Below are 22,533 nucleotides of genomic sequence, written 5' to 3' on the forward strand. Positions count from 1 at the left end.
GGGGCTGGGAGTTTATCTCAGTGGTAAGAGCTTTCCCAGGATGTGTGAGGCCCTGAGCTCAGTGCCTAGCATGAGAGAGGGGCGGGGAGAGGGGCTATCATTGGTAATGGAATCTGTGTTTATGATTCTTACATAGAAATACATATGGCTTTTATTTATGAAAACGCTAGTGTATATCAAGTTATGAGGTTCTCTCTCTTTGCCTCTGAGGTAGATCTCGCTAACCCCACATATTACCGTGTGCCTTCTGGTGCTAGATCCTGCAGTTAGTGAACAGTGTGGCTGGAAGACAGGCTAGTGAATGGGCAGTCCCACCATTCAGTGGGAAATTCTGTAGTGCAGGTTAGCGAACCCGCCAGTGGAGGACACCGCAGAATCTTGCCTCTGTGCTTGGGGAGGAGCGGGAAGTCTTTTAGGAGCTGTGTCTGAACTGAGGACCAGATAGACTGTCTGATCATATTAAATGACTTCCTATTTATCCTTTTGTTAAGCCAGGGTAGCACAATCTGCCTGTTGTCCCATGATATCCTTGAGGACAATTGTGGTTTTACATTTACATAAATGATTAATGACAATCAGAGAATGTAATCAATAACAAGATGTTATGTGCATGTGTAGGTCAGAGTTTATCATCAGTGACTTGATAGCTATCTGGCAAGGACATCGTGGTCTTTGTTTTACTATTAACTGCTTTTTAGGGCAAGGATGCAATATGTAGAGAAAACTGTGTCAGGTGTTAATCTAATAATGTAAGGTATCTATTGAGTCTAAATCTGTTCTTCCCTGTGGCACACAGGGCCTGACCGTATCATTCAGCAGAGAGACCTTTGTTGCTTATCAAATACACCTATAATTTTTTCTTTATTCCCCCCTTTTCTGTCTAATCTTAGACCCACCCTTTATAGTTAAGGATGGTGGGAAGCTGTCAGAACTAAGAAGGGAGCAGTGGGCCGGTGTGAATGTTTGAGAACCCCTCACCCCACTTCATTCTTTTCTCGCCTTCACTCCTTGTTTTCCAACCCCGGTGGGACAGCGTCGGCTGCAGGACATCTTTGCTTGAGAAGACAGGTGTCTAAACTTCCAGCACTTTTGCAGTGGCCACAGTAGATAAAATATTTTCGAAAGTTTGTCTTCTGAGTCACGCGTCTGCAAGGTTCATCACGTGGCTTCTTCCCTCTTGCTAACTGATTGATGGATGAGCCGGAGCTGTAATTATGTGCTCGTATGGTACTTCGTGTCTGAAGGCAGTGCTAGTCTAAAATACTCATCCTTTTGAAAAGTGGAGAAATTTGTTTATATTTACGTCACTAATGTTTGGTAATGGCCTCGCCAGAGAAGCATATTAGTTGAAAGACTCACCTTTGCTGGCTGGGCTTGAGAGTTTTGAGATTAGGAGTTACATTCTGGTGAAGATTAGCCAGTAGAGTGAGCTAGGGCCTTCTTCCTTTCCCTCGTTCAGGTTTAGTGTAAGGTGACAAATCTGAGGTGAAAATATGCATGTGGCCGATTTCAGGAGCAGCCACTGAGGCCGGGACAAGGACCCTCGTTTCATTTTAATTCATGGCAGCTCGTTACCTAGTGATGAAGGCGGGCAGTGTGTTTTCGGCTGGAAGGGAAGACTAAGAACTAAAAGTGTCTTAGCTGCCTTGGTCAGCCTGCACCTGCTGGCTGAGCACCACGGCTACATTCTTCTGGACCTTTTACAAAGACGAATTTATGATCTAAAGCAGAGCAAGATCAAGATTGCTCGAAAGATTCAAGATTGCTAGAAAGCCAGGCATGGTGGCTCAAGCCTGTAATCCCAGCACTTGGGAAGCTGAAGCAGGAGGATTGCTGCTAGTTCCAGGCTGAACTGAGACCTTGTCTCAAAAATCGCATGGCAGCACACCACACCGGACACCACATAGCTAGAGTATATAACTTTTTGCTAAGGAGTTTCTGCTTAGACTTACTAATTTCTCAGGACTTAATTGCCAGAATAATTTGCTTCTCATTGCTTTTATCAGAGCACGACCTTTCAAGCCATGGATACCGAAGCCTTTTCATCCAGGCTAGGACCATCCAGTATAGGCCTGTAAACACCTAGGCAGGATGTTGTAGATATGAAACATTTCTGCAACTGGTAGTTTCAGAGAAAGGAGCTATTTTGTGCTTTTTCATCTCTATGAAACGTTGTAGCTACAGGACTTAATTAACCAGTATTTGACAACTACATGTTGTATTATTTTCTTTTTCTTTGGAGTCATTTCATTTCCAAGGTTAAGTGTATAGAAGATAAATCTGAGGTATTTGTTAGTTTCTGTAAAACATTTTCAAAAAATTCATCATGTTAAAATTTGAATTATGTCTCCTATCCCACACAGTGCTCATTTGATAATGCCTGTTTTTTTTGTAATTACCACGCACAAACTTTCCTTTGCATTAAAATATCACTTTGACACTGTGCGGAGTGTTTGTCATCCTCACAAGTGGCGTGGGAGGTCCACACAGTGCACAGGAGGAAACACCAGGTGCGGCAGAGGAAATTTGTTTGAGATTACTTTGTGTTCCTCTTATGCTTCCATTAAAGCGTGTTCTGCCGCAGAAGCGGTAGTGAAAGTCATGGGGGCTTCTCTTCCTTATTTCCAGGAATGCTTCATTTACATATTTATGAAAAGTCTTTCACAGACGCTTGCTGCGCTGTTCCCGCCCTCGCTTGCAGTTCTTGTATTTATATCATGGCACCGTTACTCAGGCAGGGGCACAGTTTTGCTTTCTGTGATGAAAACGCTGTCCTGCACCCCGTTTCTCTTTCCCGGGACTTAGATTCTCTTTGGGAGGCATCACAATAACAGTCTCCTTTCTCTTTCTTTTTTAGCTCTGAAGAAAGATGACAGCGCCTTTGACGAGGTAGGCCGAATCTCTTCCTCTCACGCAAAGGTGGATAGGTCCTAGGGGCCAACTTCGTGCTTAGAAACAGGAAAGATAACTTAAGAAACCGGAAAACACCCATAAGTAACGAGAGACAACATTTGTTTCTTTTGTTACCCCATGTTAGTCTCCAATCTCAAATAGTCGTTTGAATGTTGTCGTAATCACCAGAGGTGTGTCTGAATCAGTAAACAAAAGACACATGCGGCCTTTGTGATGCTGCCTTCCCGCTAATGGTGTAGCCTGTGTGGGGCCAGTCCAGAGCTGTGGGTAAGTCGGGCAGTAAGGCTCCTCTGCAGACCTTGCTGAATCAGGGCGTGATGTGCCGATGCCGCAGATTGTCTGCAAGGCTCCCAAAGGAGGAGGTGACTTTTTCTGTTCCAGTTTTCTGTTCTGTTCTTTCTGGATCAGCTGGGTCTCTCTTCACTCGCTACAAAGTGGTAAAGAAAATGCCTACGTGCCTAGGTAACAAAGCATTCTGAATAGGATTTTAAAATTGTGCTTTCCTGAGCTGTTGTTACTGTTTCCAGGGCGTCGTCGAGGGAAATATTTCATGGGACACATGTAAGGCCAGTCACGGGGATGTTATGAACGGGCTGTGCCGTGTCCATTGTGTGTAGTTACATGGAAACAGAGAGGTTTCTACACCTCGTGCTTCCCCCACAGCCTCATGAATGCATAGAGTGGTTGGCATGGATTGTTAAACACGCTCAGATTCCATGAAAGGTGCTGGCAATCCTCCCCCCTCCACTGTAGTGAGGCAAGGACATATGTGCTCAGGGAATGTCCCTTTGGCCACGTGCTGGTCCTGTTCTACGGGAAGGGCCACTCAGGGCGAGCCTGCTGCAGGCCAGGATTTCTGGACGGGGCCAGCGCCATTTGGCTCTCATGATCTGTTGCTTCATCGCTGCACCTGTTCCGACTTTCCTGGGCCGCGCTCAATAAAGCGGGTTACTGGAGTCCAAAACAACTTTCCCAGACAGCGTTCCTGGACCGTCCTCCTGAGATTAATTCCTCTAGTCTTGAAGGAAGAGAAGAAATTTTCCTTTTTCATCCTAATAGATATTACTAGTTTCCCCTAAACCTGTATTTCTGGAATTTCTACCGTTTCGTTACTGAGATATCTGTTTTCAAGGGAGTATTTATTCAGGAGTCAGAGTGAGACTATTGGGCACCTTTTCTTTCTTTATAAAGAAAAGCCTCCCCTGTAATTTATGGGAGTAATTTAAGTCTCCATAAAGAGAGACTTCAGGAAAGAGAGGAGGCTAAAACTCTTCAGTCCTGCTCTCCCGATATAACCACTGTTGAATATTCTTGCTTTTTCCTCCAGGTTTTAAAACCACAACCCATTATTATACCCCTTTTCTCCTTTAAGCCACGGCGTATTTCTCCACATCCTCATAGGCTCCTCCCTTCAGTGTGCGGAATTAGAAAACAAAACAAACAAACAAAACAAACAAACAAACCTCCTTTCTGGTGTGGTGTTAGTCTGTCTCACAGCCGCACGTACATTTGTACAAGCGCATAAACGAGAGTCTGGACAGAGGAGTGTATAAGGATGTCACAGCTGCAAATACTCCTGTAATCTTATTCTGAAACTTCTGCCGTTTGGGACAAAATCATCACCAGCTCCCACACAGTATTTTCCTTTTTTCACGGCACAGAGGTTTGTTTGTTTTTTCTTTTTTAACATTGTTAATCAGAAAGTCATAGAATGCTAGACCCAGAGGAGTGGCAGAAATCATTACTTCCCCATCCTGGCATTTCGGCATTTCACAGCTGAGCACATTACGACGCAGAGGGCCGGAGTAATTTTCGGCTCGTTAAGGAAAGCATAGGGTCTTCATCTAGGAGGGCAGCGGTGATGCAGGCATGCCCGGGGGCCGATGCTAGTACACCTGCAGCTGAGCGACCGCTCCTTTCTGCACAGGTCTGCACAATGCTGCCAGCTTCCTTTCAGACGGCTTGAGTGGATTACATAAACTAATGTATATAAAGCTCTTAGAAGACTGTCTGGCGTGCTGGAACTGGCCGAGTGTGGATCGTCTCTGCTGCTGTCACCAAGGGCATCTTCATTGATGTGCTAACTGTGGTGATCTACCCTCTTTAGTTGGAAGAGCTCCAGGGGCGATGGAAGATTTCAATTAAAAATTAAGGCTTATGGAGGAGATTTCATTTCAGATATACCACTAAAATTTCATGTTAAGACTGTGTAATGATTTTCAGATTAAGATGGTGAGAGCACTATTTAAAACCCACCATTTTTTATCCTCTCCAAGTGGATGGCACGCTCACCCTTGTCACCCTTGGGCACACTGCATGCGGCTCCCATTCAGTAAGGGTGCGTTAGAGTGAGCGACTGTCTGCTGCAGAAGCAGAGGGATGAGCTGAGACGTCAAGGCTTCTCTCGGCCACTGCTTAGCTACTCAGGCAAGTTCTTAATGTAGTCTTAGTCTTGGTCTTCTCATTTGTAAACCAACAGTTAGACTGCACTCTTCAAAAGTGCTCTGGGCTCTAGGAGCAAAGTTACCTCCGCCGGGGACTTTCATGTGGAGGAAGTAGAGAGATGGCCCTGGCTCAATTCCCAGAACCCACATGGAAGCTCACCATTGTCTGTAATTGCAACTCCAGGAGTTCTGACACCTTCACACAGACACACATGCAGGCAAGACCACCAATGTATATAAAGAATAAAATAAATAATTTTAAAAAGTCTACTGGAATCTAAGAGGAGCTGGGTAGGTGCTCATATAGATGGGGAGTAACCGTTTTTTTGAGGATCATTTTCAGATTGTCTAGTAGAAGTTTTCTTGAATGTGTGGGTTCCTGGCTGTTTACCTCGCCTCCTGTTGGCCTCCTGTTGGAATCCGGTCTCTATAGTCTCCTGGAATTCATTTGAGTCTGGAGTCCGGCAGCTGGAGGGCTGGGTCAGTATCTCAGCTATGCGGCAAGGTGTGGCTGCTCTCTCCTCGCTCGGAGTTTACGAGCTTCAGGCTCCTTATCAGAGGGAGCGCCAGAGAGTGCCTGGCCACAGGAGTGTGGGTGCTACTCCGAGATTAGTGTGAAGATTCCTTTCCGGCGCGTGGGAATGTTTGACCTTGAACGATGGAGAGAAAAAAAAATATGCTTTAGTTATTTATTCTCTGACTGTGATACTCTGCTGATTTTCAAAACAGCATGAAATTGTATTCAGGAATTATGTAAAGTAGATCATGTGTGTGTGTATTTATGTGTGTGTGTATGTGTGAGTGTGTGTTTACATGTGACTAGCTTGCAGTTAAGCGTTGAGGACTTCAGACGTTTGTGTTGATAGGTAGTGGGTGTGGCTGAAACCCCTCGTAGTTGGAGACGGGAAATTTTCAGGATGGTCCTCAGCCCTTCCTTCGTTGTGCGTTTATTTGGACCCTGAGTAAAATGGTAGCCACTTTATGAACTGTGAGCTGAATCTATAAGTTTTTTTTTTTTTTTTTTTTGGTTTTTCGAGACAGGGTTTCTCTGTGGCTTTGGAGCCTGTCCTGGAACTAGCTCTGTAGACCAGGCTGGTCTCGAACTCACAGAGATCCGCCTGCCTCTGCCTCCCGAGTGCTGGGATTAAAGGCGTGCGCCACCACCGCCCGGCTAAATATTTATTTATTTATTATGTATACAATAGTCTGTGTGTATGTCTGCAGGTCAGAAGAGGGCGCTATACCTCATTACAGATGGTTGTGAGCCACCATGTGGTTGCTGGGAATTGAACTCAGGACCTTTGGAAGAGCAGGCAATGCTCTTAACCACTGAGCCATCTCTCCAGCCCCGCATCTATAAGTTTTGAATGAACTAACCAGTTTTAGGATTTCCAGAAACTTTCTTCCCCCTTCAAGTTTTAAGCTTACTTCCACAACCAACGGAAGTTTGGATCCGCGGGGTTTGGTGCGATACATGGCTAAAACGAAGGAACTAGATAGGTGCATACTAGGGGAACAAATCAACTAGAAAGAAGATAAAAGAAAGCTGGTTTCTTATGCCATTGTTTCTATGGGGCCTGGCGGTGACACTGTGATGACCTGTCAGTCAGTGTGGGAGAGTCTGTAGAACTTTGGAATGTCTTGGTGAACCTACACCATGCCTTCATACGGAATCTCAGTTTTATGTTTAATGATTTTCTTTTGACGAATTATGATGCCTAATATACAAAAGATAAGAGAATACAATTATTATTGTTCACTAATATTGTTCAATAATTGTATGCATTGTTTATATTTAATGATTGTATGCAAAACTAACATATACAAAGTCTTGCATGTTGGAGACAAAAGCTTCAGTAAACGTGAGTGAATTCACATAGAAAGGATTGGAAACTTCCGAAGTTACAGCAGTTCATGAGTTGTTATTGATTAATGAGAAAAGCTGTGTAGTTCTGTTTTGTCCTGCTGCAAAATGCTGCCCCTCCTTGGCTTATGGATGGGAAGTACAGAAACTTGAATGCTTGAGATAGATCTTTGAGGTGTGAAGCGCTTCATTTTGAAGATGGTATTCCCGCCGGGCGATGGTGGCGCACGCCTTTAATCCCAGCACTCGGGAGGCAGAGGCAGGCGGATATCTGTGAGTTATAGACCAGCCTGGTCTACAAGAGCTAGTTCCAGGACAGGCTCCAAAGCCACAGAGAAACCCTGTCTCAAAAAAAAAAAAAAAAAAAAAGAAGATGGTATTCCCATCCAAATAATTCATCTCTTCTTTTGTGGTGAAAAACCTCACAGTGTCTGAGCCTTCTCACCGTGTCTGCTTCTGTTACGTTTGTAACCCAGAGGAGCTCCCAGGACTGACGTTGATATTTTTCACCTATTTCACCCTTGAAATCCAAGGGAAATGTATACAAAATATATAAAAATCTTCATTTTTAAAATCTCATCTGTGAGTACCCAGAAGTCTATTTTAGAGACCGCCTTACAATCTATATTGACTGTAATAATTCTTGGGGATAGATGGGGACAGTGTACACCTTTAACTTCCAGTCTAGAGCATGGTCCCTGTTACTCATATAAAGACACAATGCTCGAGATAATAGCTGCAGCCGTAACTGACTCCATGAGAACAGCGCTCTGGGGTGCGGGGGTGCTCCTGCACTGTTCTCCAGTCGTTGTAGCTCTCCCTGTCATGGCCTCCCAGGGTCTGTGGGTCCACAGCTGGCACTGGGCAGTCCACACTCACCGCCTGGAGCGCCAAGCCACCTCCTGCTCACCTAGCTTCCAGAGGAAGTGGGCCAGTCCTTCCTGCTCATTCCTGCGTTTTTGCGGTTCTCCCCTGTTCTTGCTGGCACCAATCCCACTGATGCAGCTCTGCCCGTTGCCTTTCCTTGTTTCCTCTCACCCTGGGCATCTCTGTCTCCTGACAGTGTTATCAGTGGTGTGCCCCTTTGTCTGTCATTTGTAATCGCTCTGAGCGTGGGTTTTGACCTGTCTTCTCCTCTCACCTCGTGGCTGCCAGGGACTGCTTGAGGAAATCCCTCTGCAAATACATCTGTCAGTTCCCTGCTATTGCTGCAACCTCAAGCAGCCGAGCAGCCAGCCCTTTGTCCGCGTAGCTGTGTCGCTGACCTTCCCACTCCCCTCAGCCCTGCTCCTTGTCCCTAGATGTCCTTCACTCTGGAGTCATTTCCTAGGGCTCTCGGAGCAAAGTGAGGCAAATCGGGTGGCTTCAACAACACACGTTTCTGGCGATTAGAAGTCTGAAATCAGGATGTTGACCAAGTTAGTGCCTTCTACAAGCTGTGAGAGAAGGAGCTCTCCTTAGCTCCCTCTCGTTGGCTTGTGGATGCTGGATTCTTCTGGTTTCTTTATGTCATCTTCCCCCAGAGTGTTTGTTTCTCTCCCCCTCCCTCCTCCGTCCTTCAGTCTCTCTCTCCCTTCTTCCTTCCACTGGGATTTACTATGTAACCTATCCTTGGATTCAGGATCCTTCTACCTCTGCATAGCAAGCACTGGCACTAACTTTTTCATCCCCCCCCCCACACACCCCCACACAAAAAAATCCGGGCATCTTTCAGATTCCTCAGGTGCCTGATCAGCTCCAGGGTAGCCTCCTCTTAATGTAGTTATAGTATCAACAATCCTTTTTCCTCCTTCCTAAATAAGGTCACTTCAGAAATAATAGAGTCAAAGCTTAGACCTGTGAGTTTTTAGTGGCCAGAGATCAACAGTCGCAGCCTTCCTTTTCTTCGAGTACTCAGTCTTGTTCGGATCTTCACTGCCTTCCCACAGACGCCTCCTCCACCAGCCTGGACTTCAGAGGACTCTCTGTGTTCTGTTTCTCCTGCTTCAGGCCACTTTCTCTCCTCTCCCCCAGCCCACGTCTCCCACTCTGTCTTTTCTGTCACCCCCTTTCCTAGCCCTTTTGCCCAGGCTCTGACCGTGCTTCTCTAGCTCTCTTTTCTTTTGTAACAGGAGCCTCTGAGATCATTTCTCATGCTCTTTCTCATTGAGTGTCTCGTCTGTGCCTTGCTTTTGGCTACCCCGCTATTATAGTCACACCAGAGTGTCTGGCTCAGCTTCCTGTTCCAAACTCTGCGCTGGATATCCAGCTACACAGTTAGATGTTTCTGCCTTTGTATTCTCCAGCCATCCTGGTCTCGGTGCACACAAAATATTAGTAATTCCTGTGGTCCCCAACCCTACACTTTCTCTTTTCCGTAACTTAGAAACTGGCTTTCCCAGCTGTGTGATTTCCAGGCTGGGAGCCGTAAGCTCTCCAACCCCTCATGCAAGCACTGACTTGGCTCTCTTCCCTCAGTTCCCTTGCTTCCCACCACTAATTCGGACGCACAGTTTCAGCATCTCTTGCCTGGCCTTGTGGTTGTCTTCTGACTGACTATCCTGTCCGTGGCTTCCTTCCTGTTCCAGCCCGATGTAAGATCTCCAGTACAAATTGTGTCCTTATACCCCCACCTTTAAAGGTCTTTGTCAGCCGCAACTTCAAGTTCACTTTCCTGGCTTGACTTTCAAGGCTTTTTTCACAGTCAGTTCCATTCCTGCCTCGCGGTGCCTGGCGGCCATTTATCCCTGTCCTGGTGCCCTCGTTGTCATCGCCTCTGCCGCCGCGTCAGTTCCGTGCTGTCACTGCCACCTGCTTTATCTCAGCTCCTCTTTGCTCCCACGACTCCGCCGTTCCTCCATTTCAGCCTTGCCCAAATGTCCCCTCTGGAAAGACTCATGCATCTGGTGTTTATGGCAGCCTGTTTTGTGTCAGGCTTTGGATATGCGCTTCCCCTGGCCTCCGTCTAGTCGGACTCAGAGAGGTAGATGTTGAGTTGTTTATCAGGCAGCCTCTCCTGGCGTTTTCCAGTCTTGTTCTGTTTTATAGGAATATTCTGCATTATCTTGTTTTTTTCTCTGTGATCATGCCTGTGTAGACTGGTTTTCCTTTGGGCCACCAGTTCACAGATAATGACAGGGAGACTTCTTGTGAATTATGAAAACTTGGCCTTAGCTTAGGCTTGTCCCACTAGCTCTTAGAACTGAAATTAACCCCAAGTATATCAATCTAGGTTTAGCCACATGGCTTTTTACCTTCTTTCTTTCTGTATCTCCAGCTCTCTCCAGGTCTCATGGACTTCTTCCTGTGGTGATCTCCTCCTGCCTAGCTGTTGGCTGTTCAGCTTTTTATTACCCCAATCCCAGCAGTACATTTTCACCTTAGATGCTGTGGATCGCAGTGTGCTGGCTAGTTTTAACTCAGCTTGACCCAAGTGAGGGTTATCAGCGAGGAGGGAACCCCAACTAAGAAAAATGCCTCTATAAGATCAGGCTGCAGGTCAGATTGTAGGGACTTTTCTTAATCAGTGATTCATGGGGGATGGCCTAGACATTGTGGGTGGTGCCATCCCTGGGCTGGGAGTTCTGGGTACTATAAGAAAGCAATCCATAAATAGCAAGATAATAAGTAGGGCTCCTGCATGACCTCTGCATGAGCTCCTGGCTCCAGTTCCTGTCCTGAATTCCTCTAGTGATGTGGAAGCATAAGTCAATAAACCTTTCCTTCCTCAAGTTCCTTTGGTCATGGTGTTTTGTCACAGCAATGGTAAGCCTAGCTGAGACGCACAGGAACCTACGAACTATTGTTTGATTATAGCAGAAGTCTAGAAGTCATTGTATTCCAAGTATATCATCCTGCATCATTCTCAAAAAGAGCCTCAATTCTCCTTAATTCTCTTGTGGGAAATTTAGTTTAAATTTTGCATGCTTAAAACTTTCTGTCTTTTTTGGATTTCTATTCTAAAAATGTTTGATCAGATCAAATGCCATCTCCCTAATTATGGTAGACATAATTACCATAATTATGTCTCGTCCCGGCCAGTTGCTGGAATGTCTGAGTAGCGCTGTACCGAGTCAGAGGGGAAGAACATGCCATGAAATGCCAAAATGTATGACATTTGGGGGAGTTAGTCACCTTCATTTTGGAGAAGACAAGAGAGCTAACAGGCATCGAAAGCCCAAGCAGCATCATGTCGCTGCCTTGAGCATCACCATTCTGCCCGCAGCTGTGTCTCTGAGAGGGTGAGTGAGTGCTCCCCTCCTGCCTTCAGGGTGAGTGCTCCCCTCCTGCCTACCTCAGCTGCGTGCGTGGAAAGCTGGCCTTTGACACTGGAAGAGTTTCCGCGTTGCATACGTACTTGCGTATTTCTTCAGCAGGTGGTGTTTGAAACACCCATTTATGGAGTATTGAGTGTCTGTGTAATCTCATAGCGGCAAACATGATGGTCACCAGTCAAGGGTGAGGAGTCTCAGGAATTTCTCAGGTCTTGAATCTGTGGTCTACATTTGATTTCTAAAACGAAAACAAATGTGTTTATTCTTATTCTCAATGCTTCACATTTCTGAAGATAGAATCACACACCATTTGAACCAGCAGGCTTATTTTACAAATTTCTTTTTTAAGGCCATATTGATATTTTTAAGTTTCTTAAATGAGCATTTTCAACATTTTATGACAACAATAAAAGCAATACATTCCCCCTGGTGAGTCTGTTTTATTTTTTTTTATTTTTAATATATAGTTATTTCTCATTATTTTTATCTGTTATTTAGCTTTAGCATTTGTTTTTTCTTAATATTGAGTTTTATTAGCTACTTTGTTAACTACTTCTTTTTAGAGCACCTAAGCCTAGGGGTTTTCTTAAAATGTTTTTCCCAATGATGTGAATTAATGACAGTGGTATTTATTACACAGTAATTTTTAAAATAAGGAGATAGTTTTCTTCATATATTTTTATTGTTTAAAATTTGTTTTATTATTTTGTGAGTATGAGTGTTTGCCTTCATGTATGCATGTATAACATGTGTATGTCTGGTGCCCAGAGAGGCCAGAATAAGGCGGTGCTGGAGTCCCTGAAACTGGAGTTATAGACAGTTGTGAGTCGCCATGTGGGTGCTGGGAATTAAATCCAAGTCTGCTGGAAGAGCAACTGGTGTTCCTAGCTGGTGAGTCATCTCTCCAGCCCTTCATATACTTTTAAAATACCTAGTCCAAATTGTACAATATTAAGTCATATACACATATTTATTTATGTATAGAAAGAATGTATTAAAAATCTTTTAGGGTGGGGGCTGGAGAGATAGCTCAGAGGTTAAGAGCATTGCCTGCTCTTCCAAAGGTCCTGAGTTCAATTCCCAGCAACCACATGGTGGCTCACAACCATCTGTAATGGGGTCTGGTGCCCTCTTCTGGCCTGCAGGCATACACACAGAATATTGTATACATAATAAATAAATATTAAAAAAAAATCTTTTAGGGTGCCGGGCGATGGTGGCGCACGCCTTTAATCCCAGCACTCGGGAGGCAGAGGCAGGTGGATCTCTGTGAGTTCGAGACCAGCCTGGTCTACAGAGCGAGTTCCAGGACAGGCTCCAAAGCTACAGAGAAACCCTGTCTCGAAAAACCAAAAAAAAAAAAAAAAAAAAAATCTTTTAGGGTTTTTATGAGCAGATAAAAGAGAGAAAAATATTTCAACCATATGTAGTTGTATTTCCAGGAAAGTTCACATTTGTCTTCTCAGTGATAAAAATGCTTTTTCCTCTGTTTTGTTTGAGTCAAGGTCTTACTGTATAGCCCCGGCTAGCATGGTATTTGCTGTGTCGCTTAGGATGGCCCTGGATTCATAGTACTCTTCCTGCTTCAGCTTCCTGAGTGCTGAGTTTGCATATCACATTCGGCTTTAAACATGTAAACATTACATGTAGGTACTGAAAGAGGCGGAGAGCTCAGGGAGTGTTTGAATGCTCAATTCCATGTCCTTATTAGCTCTTTTTCAGTCCTAGGACCTCCACATGTGAGGAGTCTATATTGTGATGTTTGGACGGTGTCCTGCTATCCCTCGAACGTGTTACGCAGCTCTGTGTCCCAGTCGGTTTAAAGGCTGAAGCGTGCAATTCATCTTCTTTAAAAAATATAGCAGATTGATGCCGGTCTTTCAGCGTATTTTAATGGTTCTTTGGGAAGGGAAAGAAGGGGACAGAGTTGTAATTATAATACCACAAACTTGCGACATCCCAGGGTTTGCCAGTGAGAATGTGACAGTCATAATCTTATCAACCGTAGCGTATGCTTTGGTGGAGACAAACTGAAATATGTCCCTATAATTTAGTTCTTCTTTTAAGGCCAGACAGTGAGTCTAACTTAGTTTTCTCTGGGTATTTATTTATTCTGTTTTATGGCACGGGGGCTATGAAGCTGCAGTGGCTCTTGGGAGGGGAGGGGGAAGGGAGAGAGTTCTCTACCTATCCCATGAGGATTGGGGTGTAGGCCTCTCAGGGCCTGACTCTACTCAAACCTTGATGCTATGCTTGGAGGTAGCCAGAGTCGGTGCTGGGGCTTTTTGTATCCTTTTAAGTGTCTGCAAGTGATGAAAATGGCCAGGGGTCTTCTTTAAGTACCTGATGCTGACGTACTGGGAAGAAACAGAAGGTGGGTGTTGCTGCACTCATGTACAGTCTGAACTTTTTAGAATGACGTAATTTTAGAACGCGATGTCTGAGTTTTGATTCAGAACATAGGGTTTTCTTAGTGCTACAGGATATACCGTTTGATGCCAAATTAATATTCCAGGAGCCTTAACCAAAAGAAAAGCTAAGTCAGTTTCTAGTTATGCAGAAATTTTTAGCAAAGGGAAATCATTCTATGTCAGATACAATGAATTTTCTTATTTTCTTGGAAACATTTTTTCATTAATCTAGATGAATTGCAGATAAAGAAGAAATGAAGATTGATGAGATAAACTTGTTTGTTAGGATTATAAATCCTTTTGTGTTATAGGCCGTTGTTGGTTTTCCGTCTTCAGCTCCCTGGCTCGCTTTCGATTGCTCTCGAGTGGCTATGATGGAGAATGTCCCCTAGTCCTCACCTCTCCTCCTTGAGAGACAGACTATTAAGTCTCTGACGAATGAGGATCCTTGGGTCATTAGATATTGGGGTTCCGGTGTGCAAAAAGCTTGATAACACATGGCCTGTGCGCAGACGCCTTAATTGAGTCTGGGACTTCCCCAGGAGGTTCTCATGACTCTGTCTAAATGATGTGTTACATGGGCACCCGAAGGTGCTTTAGTCATAGCGAGAAAAAAGCAAACATGTACTTTGCGAAGCACACCACGGATTTCTGAGTAGTTACTGGGAGATGCAAACACGAGACTGCCATTGACTGCGTGACCTCACTGTTGGCTGAGCCATTGTGCTGATGTCCTGCATCCCCGCATCACTCTGACCACATTGCCTGGAGTCCACCTCCTGAGCAGCATCTTCTCTGGATGCCCTGCAGGAGAAACACTGCGTAGGTACGGGGTGATGTACGGCACGCTGCTGTAAAGGACAGAGTTCCCATAGAGACTGCCTGTGTTTGGTACGGGGTGATGTACGGCACACTGCTGTAAAGGACAGAGTTCCCATAGAGACTGCCTGTGTTTGCTACGGGGTGATGTATGGCACACTGCGTAGATACGGGGTGATGTACGGCACACTGCTGTAAAGGACAGAGTTCCCATAGAGACTGCCTGTGTTTGGCAGCAACCCCAGCGTTTGAGTAGCCGTTTCCATGATGCTGAGTATGACTTTGATTTTCAGTTTTGTTTGTTTTGATTATTTTAAAGGGAAAGAGAAGAAGAAAGAATGTAAAGTTGTGAGTAAGGAGGTGCGGAGTATCTGATAGAAATCGGAGGGGAAAACATGAACAAATATGCTGTCTTCGAGTTTTTTCAATAAAAATGTTTGAAAGACTGAGTGGTTTTTTTTTTTTTTTGCAGTAAACAGAACACCACAAAAGCTTTACCTATTTATTTATCTATTTGTTCATCTGTATGAATATTTGCTTGAATTTATATGTCCCATGTGCCTGCAGGGGGCCAAGGAGGCCAGAAGAGGGTGGTGGTACACCGGAACTGCAGCAACTTGCAGGTGTGAGCGGCCATGTGGGTGCTGGGGAAGAAACCCAAGTCCCCTGCAAGAGCATCAAGTGCTCTTAAATACTGAGCCCTCTCTCCAACCCCGATAGGACAGTTTTTGGAATCAAGCTCCACCCAGCCTATTGAAAAGAAACCAAGGCCCGAGGACATGAAATAATTACACCAATAAAAATGATATCGGAGAGAGTTTGACCGATTAGTTATTTTGAAACCGGAGGGGTCTCTCTTCTCATTTGCTCCGTTTCAGATTTCAATTTTAAACGTTATTTTATTCGATAACATTTATGTCTGTGATGCAGAGCTCTGAAGACGGTGGAGGTTAACTGTTGGGAGGTAGCTGCACCATCTCCAGATGGGGTCAAGCCAGGAGGCTTGACGAGAGATGCCAGGGGAACTGTCAGGTCCTGGAAGCAGTGTTGGAACATTTGACAGCGTGCGTAGGTTGCCTTCATTGGACAAGGCAGAATGGTTAATAGTGAATATATTTTCCTTCAAGTCCTGAATATATACATGGAGTCTTAGCTCGTGCATATGAGAGGACTTTGCCTTTATATTTATTTGATATCGTGGCAGCTGGAATCTTTGTGAAGGGGGTAGCTATAGAGAAAAGAAGCCGATAGTTTGTGACATTTCCATTTAGAAAGAAAGATGAAAGACTTCAGTAAGCAAAGAGGAGAGACGTTGCATTATTTTTATTTATTTATTTTTATTTTTCTTGTTTGTTTTCTGGTAGCATGAAGAAAGAAATAGACCCGTTTGAAAATTTTCTTTGCTTTTTTCTACCCTGTTCTCTTCCCCCGGCCCCAGTTTCATAGGTTGGCCAGTCTTCTCTTTTGTCCTGAACACTGCCTGCCTTTGGTGAAGCACACACTGCTGTCTCCTCCCAGGCAGAACTGTAGAGCTCGTGGCTGCTGAGCTTCTCTGTCCTGAACTCTAATGTGCCAGGCACTGGGTTGGTGCTTCGGGATAGGGGTGTTTTCAGTGCCGTCCTCTCATGGAGGCTAATGTGGTACTTTTAGGGTGTGCACAGTGGGAACAGTCTGGGGAAGAAGGGGCATGTTTCAGGCAGGAGAGAGAGATGTTCTGTGATGCCAGTTTCTAGAACCAGGCCTGGGCTCCCTGCTGTGACCCTGACAGGCTCCAGTGTACACAGGTCATTTATGTTGTCTTCTGCTTTTGACAAAACACAAGTTATGTTGAGAGGATGTGGGTGCCCCCACATGAGGACTGATTTTAGGTTCTTCTTGGGGGCCATTTAGATGTATTTCTCCCCCTCTTTTCGTTGAGAAGGAGTAGGGAAGGGGAAATCTCAAGTGAGCGAAATCAGTTTTCCAGTCACCAGGCTCATTAAGTTAATATTTACTTTCTAAATGAATGTTTTTGCCCGCCCTTCCTGCTGTTGGTTTGGCAAGAATTTAACATGCACTTGAGGGTTCAAGCTACTCTCCACTTCCACCAGGCACTTTACTCAGAGGCTGGTGGCCCCTGGGACATCCTGGACCCGGCTCTGTTCTTTTTCTTGAAATTTCATGCATCTTGGGTTTCGGGGAAGAAATAAAATCAAGCCACATTTTCTCTGTTTCTCTGTCTGCTGCCCAGTCTCGATCAAATGATGGATCAAACGATGTCTTGTGCCTTTAAACCCATTTTTAATAACCGTGTTGACGTATGAAAAGATCAGGCACTGGGTTAAAGACCAACCGGGGAGAACTAAAGATCTGAAAACTCTGTGTATTTTTGTTATTAATTCTAATAGTGTGACATGCTAGCATTATAAAAAACAAAGCACCTGATCCCTCATGGAAAGGTGAAAATATACAGATGCCATTCAAATACTGGAAATTTAGGGAGAAAGGTTTCTGCTTAGTAACAACTCATCTTTTTCAATATTTCATTCATTAGTATTTTAGGGTTGATTTTCTTTTAAATTGTGTGTGCACACGTGTGTGTGTACCCGTGTGCGTGCATGTGTGTGTGTGTGTCTGTGCACATGAGTGCAGGTGCCCTTGGAGGCCAGAAGTTGGCATCCGATCGCCCAGAGCCGGAGTTACAGGCAGTGTAACTGCTGTAACAGTTGTGTGCTATAGCACACAGGTGTCAACTGCCCAATGCGAGCGTTGGGAGCCGAACTCAGGTCCTCTGAAAGAGAAGTTTCCACTCTTTACTGCTCATCTGCCTCTCCAGCTCCTTATTTTTAACAGTTAAGCAGCTTAGAGGTTTAAAAAAATAAAGATGATCTTGTCATGAAGGCTCTTTGCTCTTCGAACCTTAGTGACTATTTGCTCTCACAAGTCTGCCTTGGTGTTATTGAGATGCTGTTTAATACATAATCCTTAGTTAAGGGCAGAATCCATTTTTATTAATTTATTTTGCATATTGGTAATTTTACTTAACTTTATTGATTCCAGTCTTTTTCAGAGGTTTCCTAGCTAAATAATCAGGCTATCCACAAGTTGTTTTTTCTTAACATTTTCTTTTTCTAGTGTTGTATGAAATTAATACTTTTATTTTTTTATGATGGAAGTTTTAGTTTTTCTTAGTGGAAGTTATTAATTTTCAATAGGTCTCAGATGAGTTTTTATGGTATAACGTTTTAATGAACATAACACATTGATTGTTGTACCCTCTCTGGATACAGAAGGTCTTCAGACACATTTCATAGCACAGTGGATAAACTTTTCAAGCCAATTATGTTCCATTATTAGAGGCTGTTTCTAGGCTTTTAAAAAATTTATGTCAAAGGAGAAAGCTGTGTGTGCTTAAAATTCTTAAGCTGGAACCCTTGTTCTTCCAAATGTATCTATATCTGACACACACGTACATCTATCTCAGCAAATGCATCCGTTTCGAAAGCCACAGGTATGGCCTGCAAGGTTTTGTAATTCCAGCATGGTGTATATGTCTATCTGGAATCACGAGAAAGTCTGATGAACTGTGTTTGGGACATACACTGTCATTTGGGGAATCTGCAAGGCAGTAAATAGCTACAGGAATCACAGATTTAGCAGTGTATTGGGTGAGGCAGTTTCCTCTGAGATTTATTATTCATCTCTGCATGGGTGGGCATCCACCTCTCAGGTTCTGCGAGCAGTGCTGGGTGCAAAGCTAGAGCAGGAGATGTGGGAGCTTCCTCCTACCTTCCTCCAGACTCCGCAAAGCCTTCTGGGAGCCCCCTTTCCTTATCTGTCCTGCCAGAAGTTGTTGCGAAGAGTGGTAACCTAGAGCTTGTAAATCCTTTCAAAGGTCCTGGCACAGAGCCTGCGCTGCCTCTTCCCAGCAGCACCCTGTACACCCGTCGTGTGCTGTGGGTTTGGATTTGTGAGTTCTCACTTCTGGAGACTCACGGGTGTGCGTTTGGCTTTGTGAGCCCCACATCGAGGGGCACAGGCTCAGGGCCACATAGTGCCGGCCTAGCTTCAGCACGGGCACCAGTGGTCTTACTTTAGAAACTGCCTCATTTTAAAGACCAGAGAACCGATACTGTAAAGTCCACACGGATGCTTCCTACTGTTACTGTCTCAACTTCTGCAGTCACACAGCCTTTGGTGACTCCTGTTGGCTGTCCCTAACTGTGAGCACTGGCTACCAGGTGGGTTTTGGTGGATGAGAGTTATGGCCTTTGTGAGCACCACTAATGGGTGGTTCACGTATGTCACGTCTCCGGTGTGCACCTGGTGACAAGAATGTCACAGATAGCATTGATCATCCTTAATAGAGTGGGAGGAAGATAATTCCTGTTCTTTCCTTCTTCTGGTTTGAGGCCTTCCAGCATCTCCCTGCATCCCTGGTTCTCTGTTTTTACCGACATTTTCACTAGAACACAGTCACTGTCTACAGAAGCCCCGTTTCCCCAGTTCCCTGGCTCCTGCATCCCTGAATTGAGTAATCCACCCACTTTCGCCATCAGGACATTCCCCTCTCCAGATTGTTCAGCACAGTCCTTTGCACTTGCAGACAAAAGACCGAAAGGCCAGCCAGCCAACACTTTTGATATCTTTTAAGGGCTCTTGTATTATTTGGACCTTCTTCTCACCCACCCCACTTCTTTCTCCGGAATGCCACGGGTAAGCCTATGGCAATGAGATAAGTCTTCCCTTAATTATTTTTCTCTCTGTGTTTTATTTAAATTTTTCAATAATGTTTTCATTAATTTCGTTTTACAGATAAGGAAGAAACTTAGAGTAGGTAGACAGCACAGAGCCAGTGAGGGTTCTGAATGAGGGGTGATGTAGACCCCAGCTTCTTAAACTTTGTCTTGAGGCCCTGTGTCAGTCAGTTTGCTTTTATTGTATGTGGATCTTGTGGACAATTTGGTGATAGATTTTGGAACATGCCATGACCAGAAATTAATGCTACATCAGATGTATGATGCGGTCAGTGCCTTTTTGGCCAAGATTGTCCCTGTTGCACCGTGCAGCTTTGCTGCGCCTTGGTTTTGAACTCGTGGTTGTGCACCACACACCACTCTGCCATGCATTGCCAGTGCCCGGGGCCACATTCAGTGCTGGAGAAGATTGGTTCAAGATGTGTTAGAGTCTTCTCTGCTGTGGAATATTTGTTTAATGATGCAAAGATGGGTTGTGTTCTTTTATGTTGCATTTGTTTAATTTGGTGAAGCTATGTTACTTTGCTTGTTTAAAACACCTGATTGATCAGTAGCAAGGCAGGAGCAAGGGTAGGTGGGCCTGGCAGGCAGAGAGAATAGAAGGAGAAAAGGAGAAGAGACAGAAAAGGGGAGGGAGAGGAGCTACACAGCAAGCCACAGAATAACAAATAAAGAACAGTATATAGAAGGGGAAGAAGCCCAGAGACAAAAGGTAGATAGACTAATTTAAGTTAAAAAAGTTGGCTAGAAACAATCCAAGCTAAGACTGGGCATTTATAAGAATAATTCTTCATGTATTTATTTGGGAGCTGGGTGGTGGGCCCCCAAAGAACAAAGAGTAAAAGAGTTAAACAAAACAAAACAAAGAAATCACCCCCTGACAATTCAAGGCTATGACATGCTTTGAACCAGTGGGCTTTAGCTGCACACGGGTAGTTTTCTGGCCTCATATAAACACAATGGTTTAGTTACAGAAAGCAAGGTTACTATTTTTGAAGTCATTTCTCATTTAAGTATCAGGTTTGTATCATTTTGGATTGGATTAGGATGTTTGATTTTTTTTAAAAAAAAATGCTGACTTAAGTTTCATGAAAAACCAAGAGAGGAACTTTGGCTTGGGATTAGGCTGGGATCTGGAATGACTCTCAGCTTAGGTCCCCCAGTTTGCTGTCACGCATGTGTGTGAAATGGTGTTCTCAGCGCTGTGTAGAACAACGATAGGTCAGCTTTGAGGAATGCGGAAGGTACTGTAGGTCTCGCGGTGCTAAAGGGTTAATCAGGTGTTCCTTCTTTATGCAGAAATAAGTAGGTACATACATCTCAGTAGTGCGTACACTCACTCTCCTCTTCAGTAAGCGGTAAATTCTGCGTACATATGCACCAACATTTGTTTTAAAAGTTTTTTTTTTTTTACAAAATATTTATTTTATTGGAGGAATATGTGTGCGTGGCTGCTTGTCTGTGTTCTGTCATGTGTATGCAGATGCCTGCAGAGACCAGAGACGACACCGGATTCCCTGGAATTGGAATTAAAGGTGGTTGTGAGTTGTGGATATGGATGCTGGGGGCCAAGCCCGTGTCCTTTGGGACATCTCGCAGCCATGGTGTCTCTCTAGCCCCCAAATTGTTTTAAGATAAAACTCATGATTTAGTATCAGTAAATGTTTGACTCGATACTTCTTTTAGGCGTATACCCAGGGTCACATAACAATTTGTCCCAGTAAAAGGGGTCATGAATGGAGGAGGGAAGCCATGATCTAGTCATGCCTTAGTCCTGAGCCTTCTAGCGCTGAGAGAGGCTTGCTTGGTTAGCCTTTGGAAAGGAGCCTTGAAAATTCCTGCCTCTGAATGTTGATTGAGTTACCTTTTCTGTTGAATTGTAACTTCCAAGTTGCAAATTAATGCCAAGAGTACATTGGGGTGGGACTAATTGAGAACCAAAGTACAAAAACAAAAGTGCTGCATACAAATTGATCTTCCAACTTGGAGTGCTTACTATAAATCCTATTGCCTGTGCCTCCAGGAGACTTTCTTACCTAATTAGAAAGTGCAGGCCAGATATGTGTGCCAGGAACCCAGTACCAATGGCAGTTTTGCTCCTGTTCGTTTGGCAACAGTTCAGAATAATTGGTTACATTTTTAAAAATAAAATGACTGTTCCTAGTGGGCTAGTTCTCTTTAAAAGCCAGTGGGTGTGTGTGAGTGTGTGTGTGTGTGAGAGATCATCATTTTTAGCTTGTGTTTTTTTTTTCTGCCAATCTTGACAGTTGTAGAAAAACTCATAATACAATCCTTTTCCTAAAGACCCAGGTTGTGACTGGTTTAAAAAGTCATGATTTCTAAGCCAATATACTGGGCATAATTATACTTGGATTGGGGTTTTCTACTTGGGTCCCAAGACAGGTAAAAGTGAGCCTCAGAGAGTGCTCTCTAGTGTGTTGGGTTTTGTCTAGACTTGTCCCTTGCATTAAGTGGGGAGTGGGGAAGGGGGGCTGGGGAGAATACCCAGTGGTTCTATTAGTGACTGGGGGATGGATGGCCCTCTTCCCAGTGCTGCCCTGACTGTTTGGACTGAAGCCCTTCCTGTCACCGAGTAGTTGGTGCTGTTTATTTATTTACACAGGGTAAGGAAATTCTTTCTTTATCTCCCCATCTTATCCTCCATCAAAGTTTCCACTCTGGGCCCTCGTCTAAACAGCAGTATTTGAGTCTGTCTCTTTCCTTTTTTTTAAAAAAAGTTCTTTTTAATTTGTTTTAGTAGTAACTGTTATTCTCTAGTGCCAGGGATTGAGTCTAAGGCTTGAGCATGTCTCTGGCAAGATGTATGCCGGAGCGGGGTCTTGGTATGATGACTGTCTGAAATTAAAAAATTATCAGAAAATGAAAATTTGTCGTGTTCTGAACATTAGAATTTAAGGTACAAGAATTATTATTATTATGTTTTTTTTTTTATCCTATTCAGCCTTGAAAAGGTGGAACACTGGAGCCCTGGGCCTGTCCTTTCCTTTTAACTCACTGTATGGTACTGTTTTCCCCCCATCTCATCCTTGGGGATAGTCTAGCGATTAGCACTTGCCTGGGCCATCCTGGGTA

At 44.3% G+C, this 22,533-nt stretch overlaps 1 protein-coding gene across 2 annotated transcripts in view; it reads left to right on the forward strand.

Moving 5' to 3' along the window:
- Positions 1 to 22,533, forward strand: part of Cdk14 (cyclin dependent kinase 14) — a 591,789-nt gene that overhangs the window by 81,300 nt on the left and 487,956 nt on the right. For both annotated transcript variants that reach the window (XM_075956305.1, XM_075956306.1), the window contains one exon: positions 2,858 to 2,889. Coding sequence is in view for 1 of the 2 variants with exons in the window: in XM_075956306.1 (XP_075812421.1) it covers positions 2,858 to 2,889 (32 nt within the window). In the remaining variant the exon portion in view is untranslated. The remainder of the gene's footprint in view (positions 1 to 2,857; positions 2,890 to 22,533) is intronic.

The sequence above is a fragment of the Microtus pennsylvanicus genome, chromosome 22 (genome assembly GCF_037038515.1).
Source record: "Microtus pennsylvanicus isolate mMicPen1 chromosome 22, mMicPen1.hap1, whole genome shotgun sequence".
NCBI classification, from domain to species: Eukaryota; Metazoa; Chordata; class Mammalia; order Rodentia; family Cricetidae; genus Microtus; species Microtus pennsylvanicus.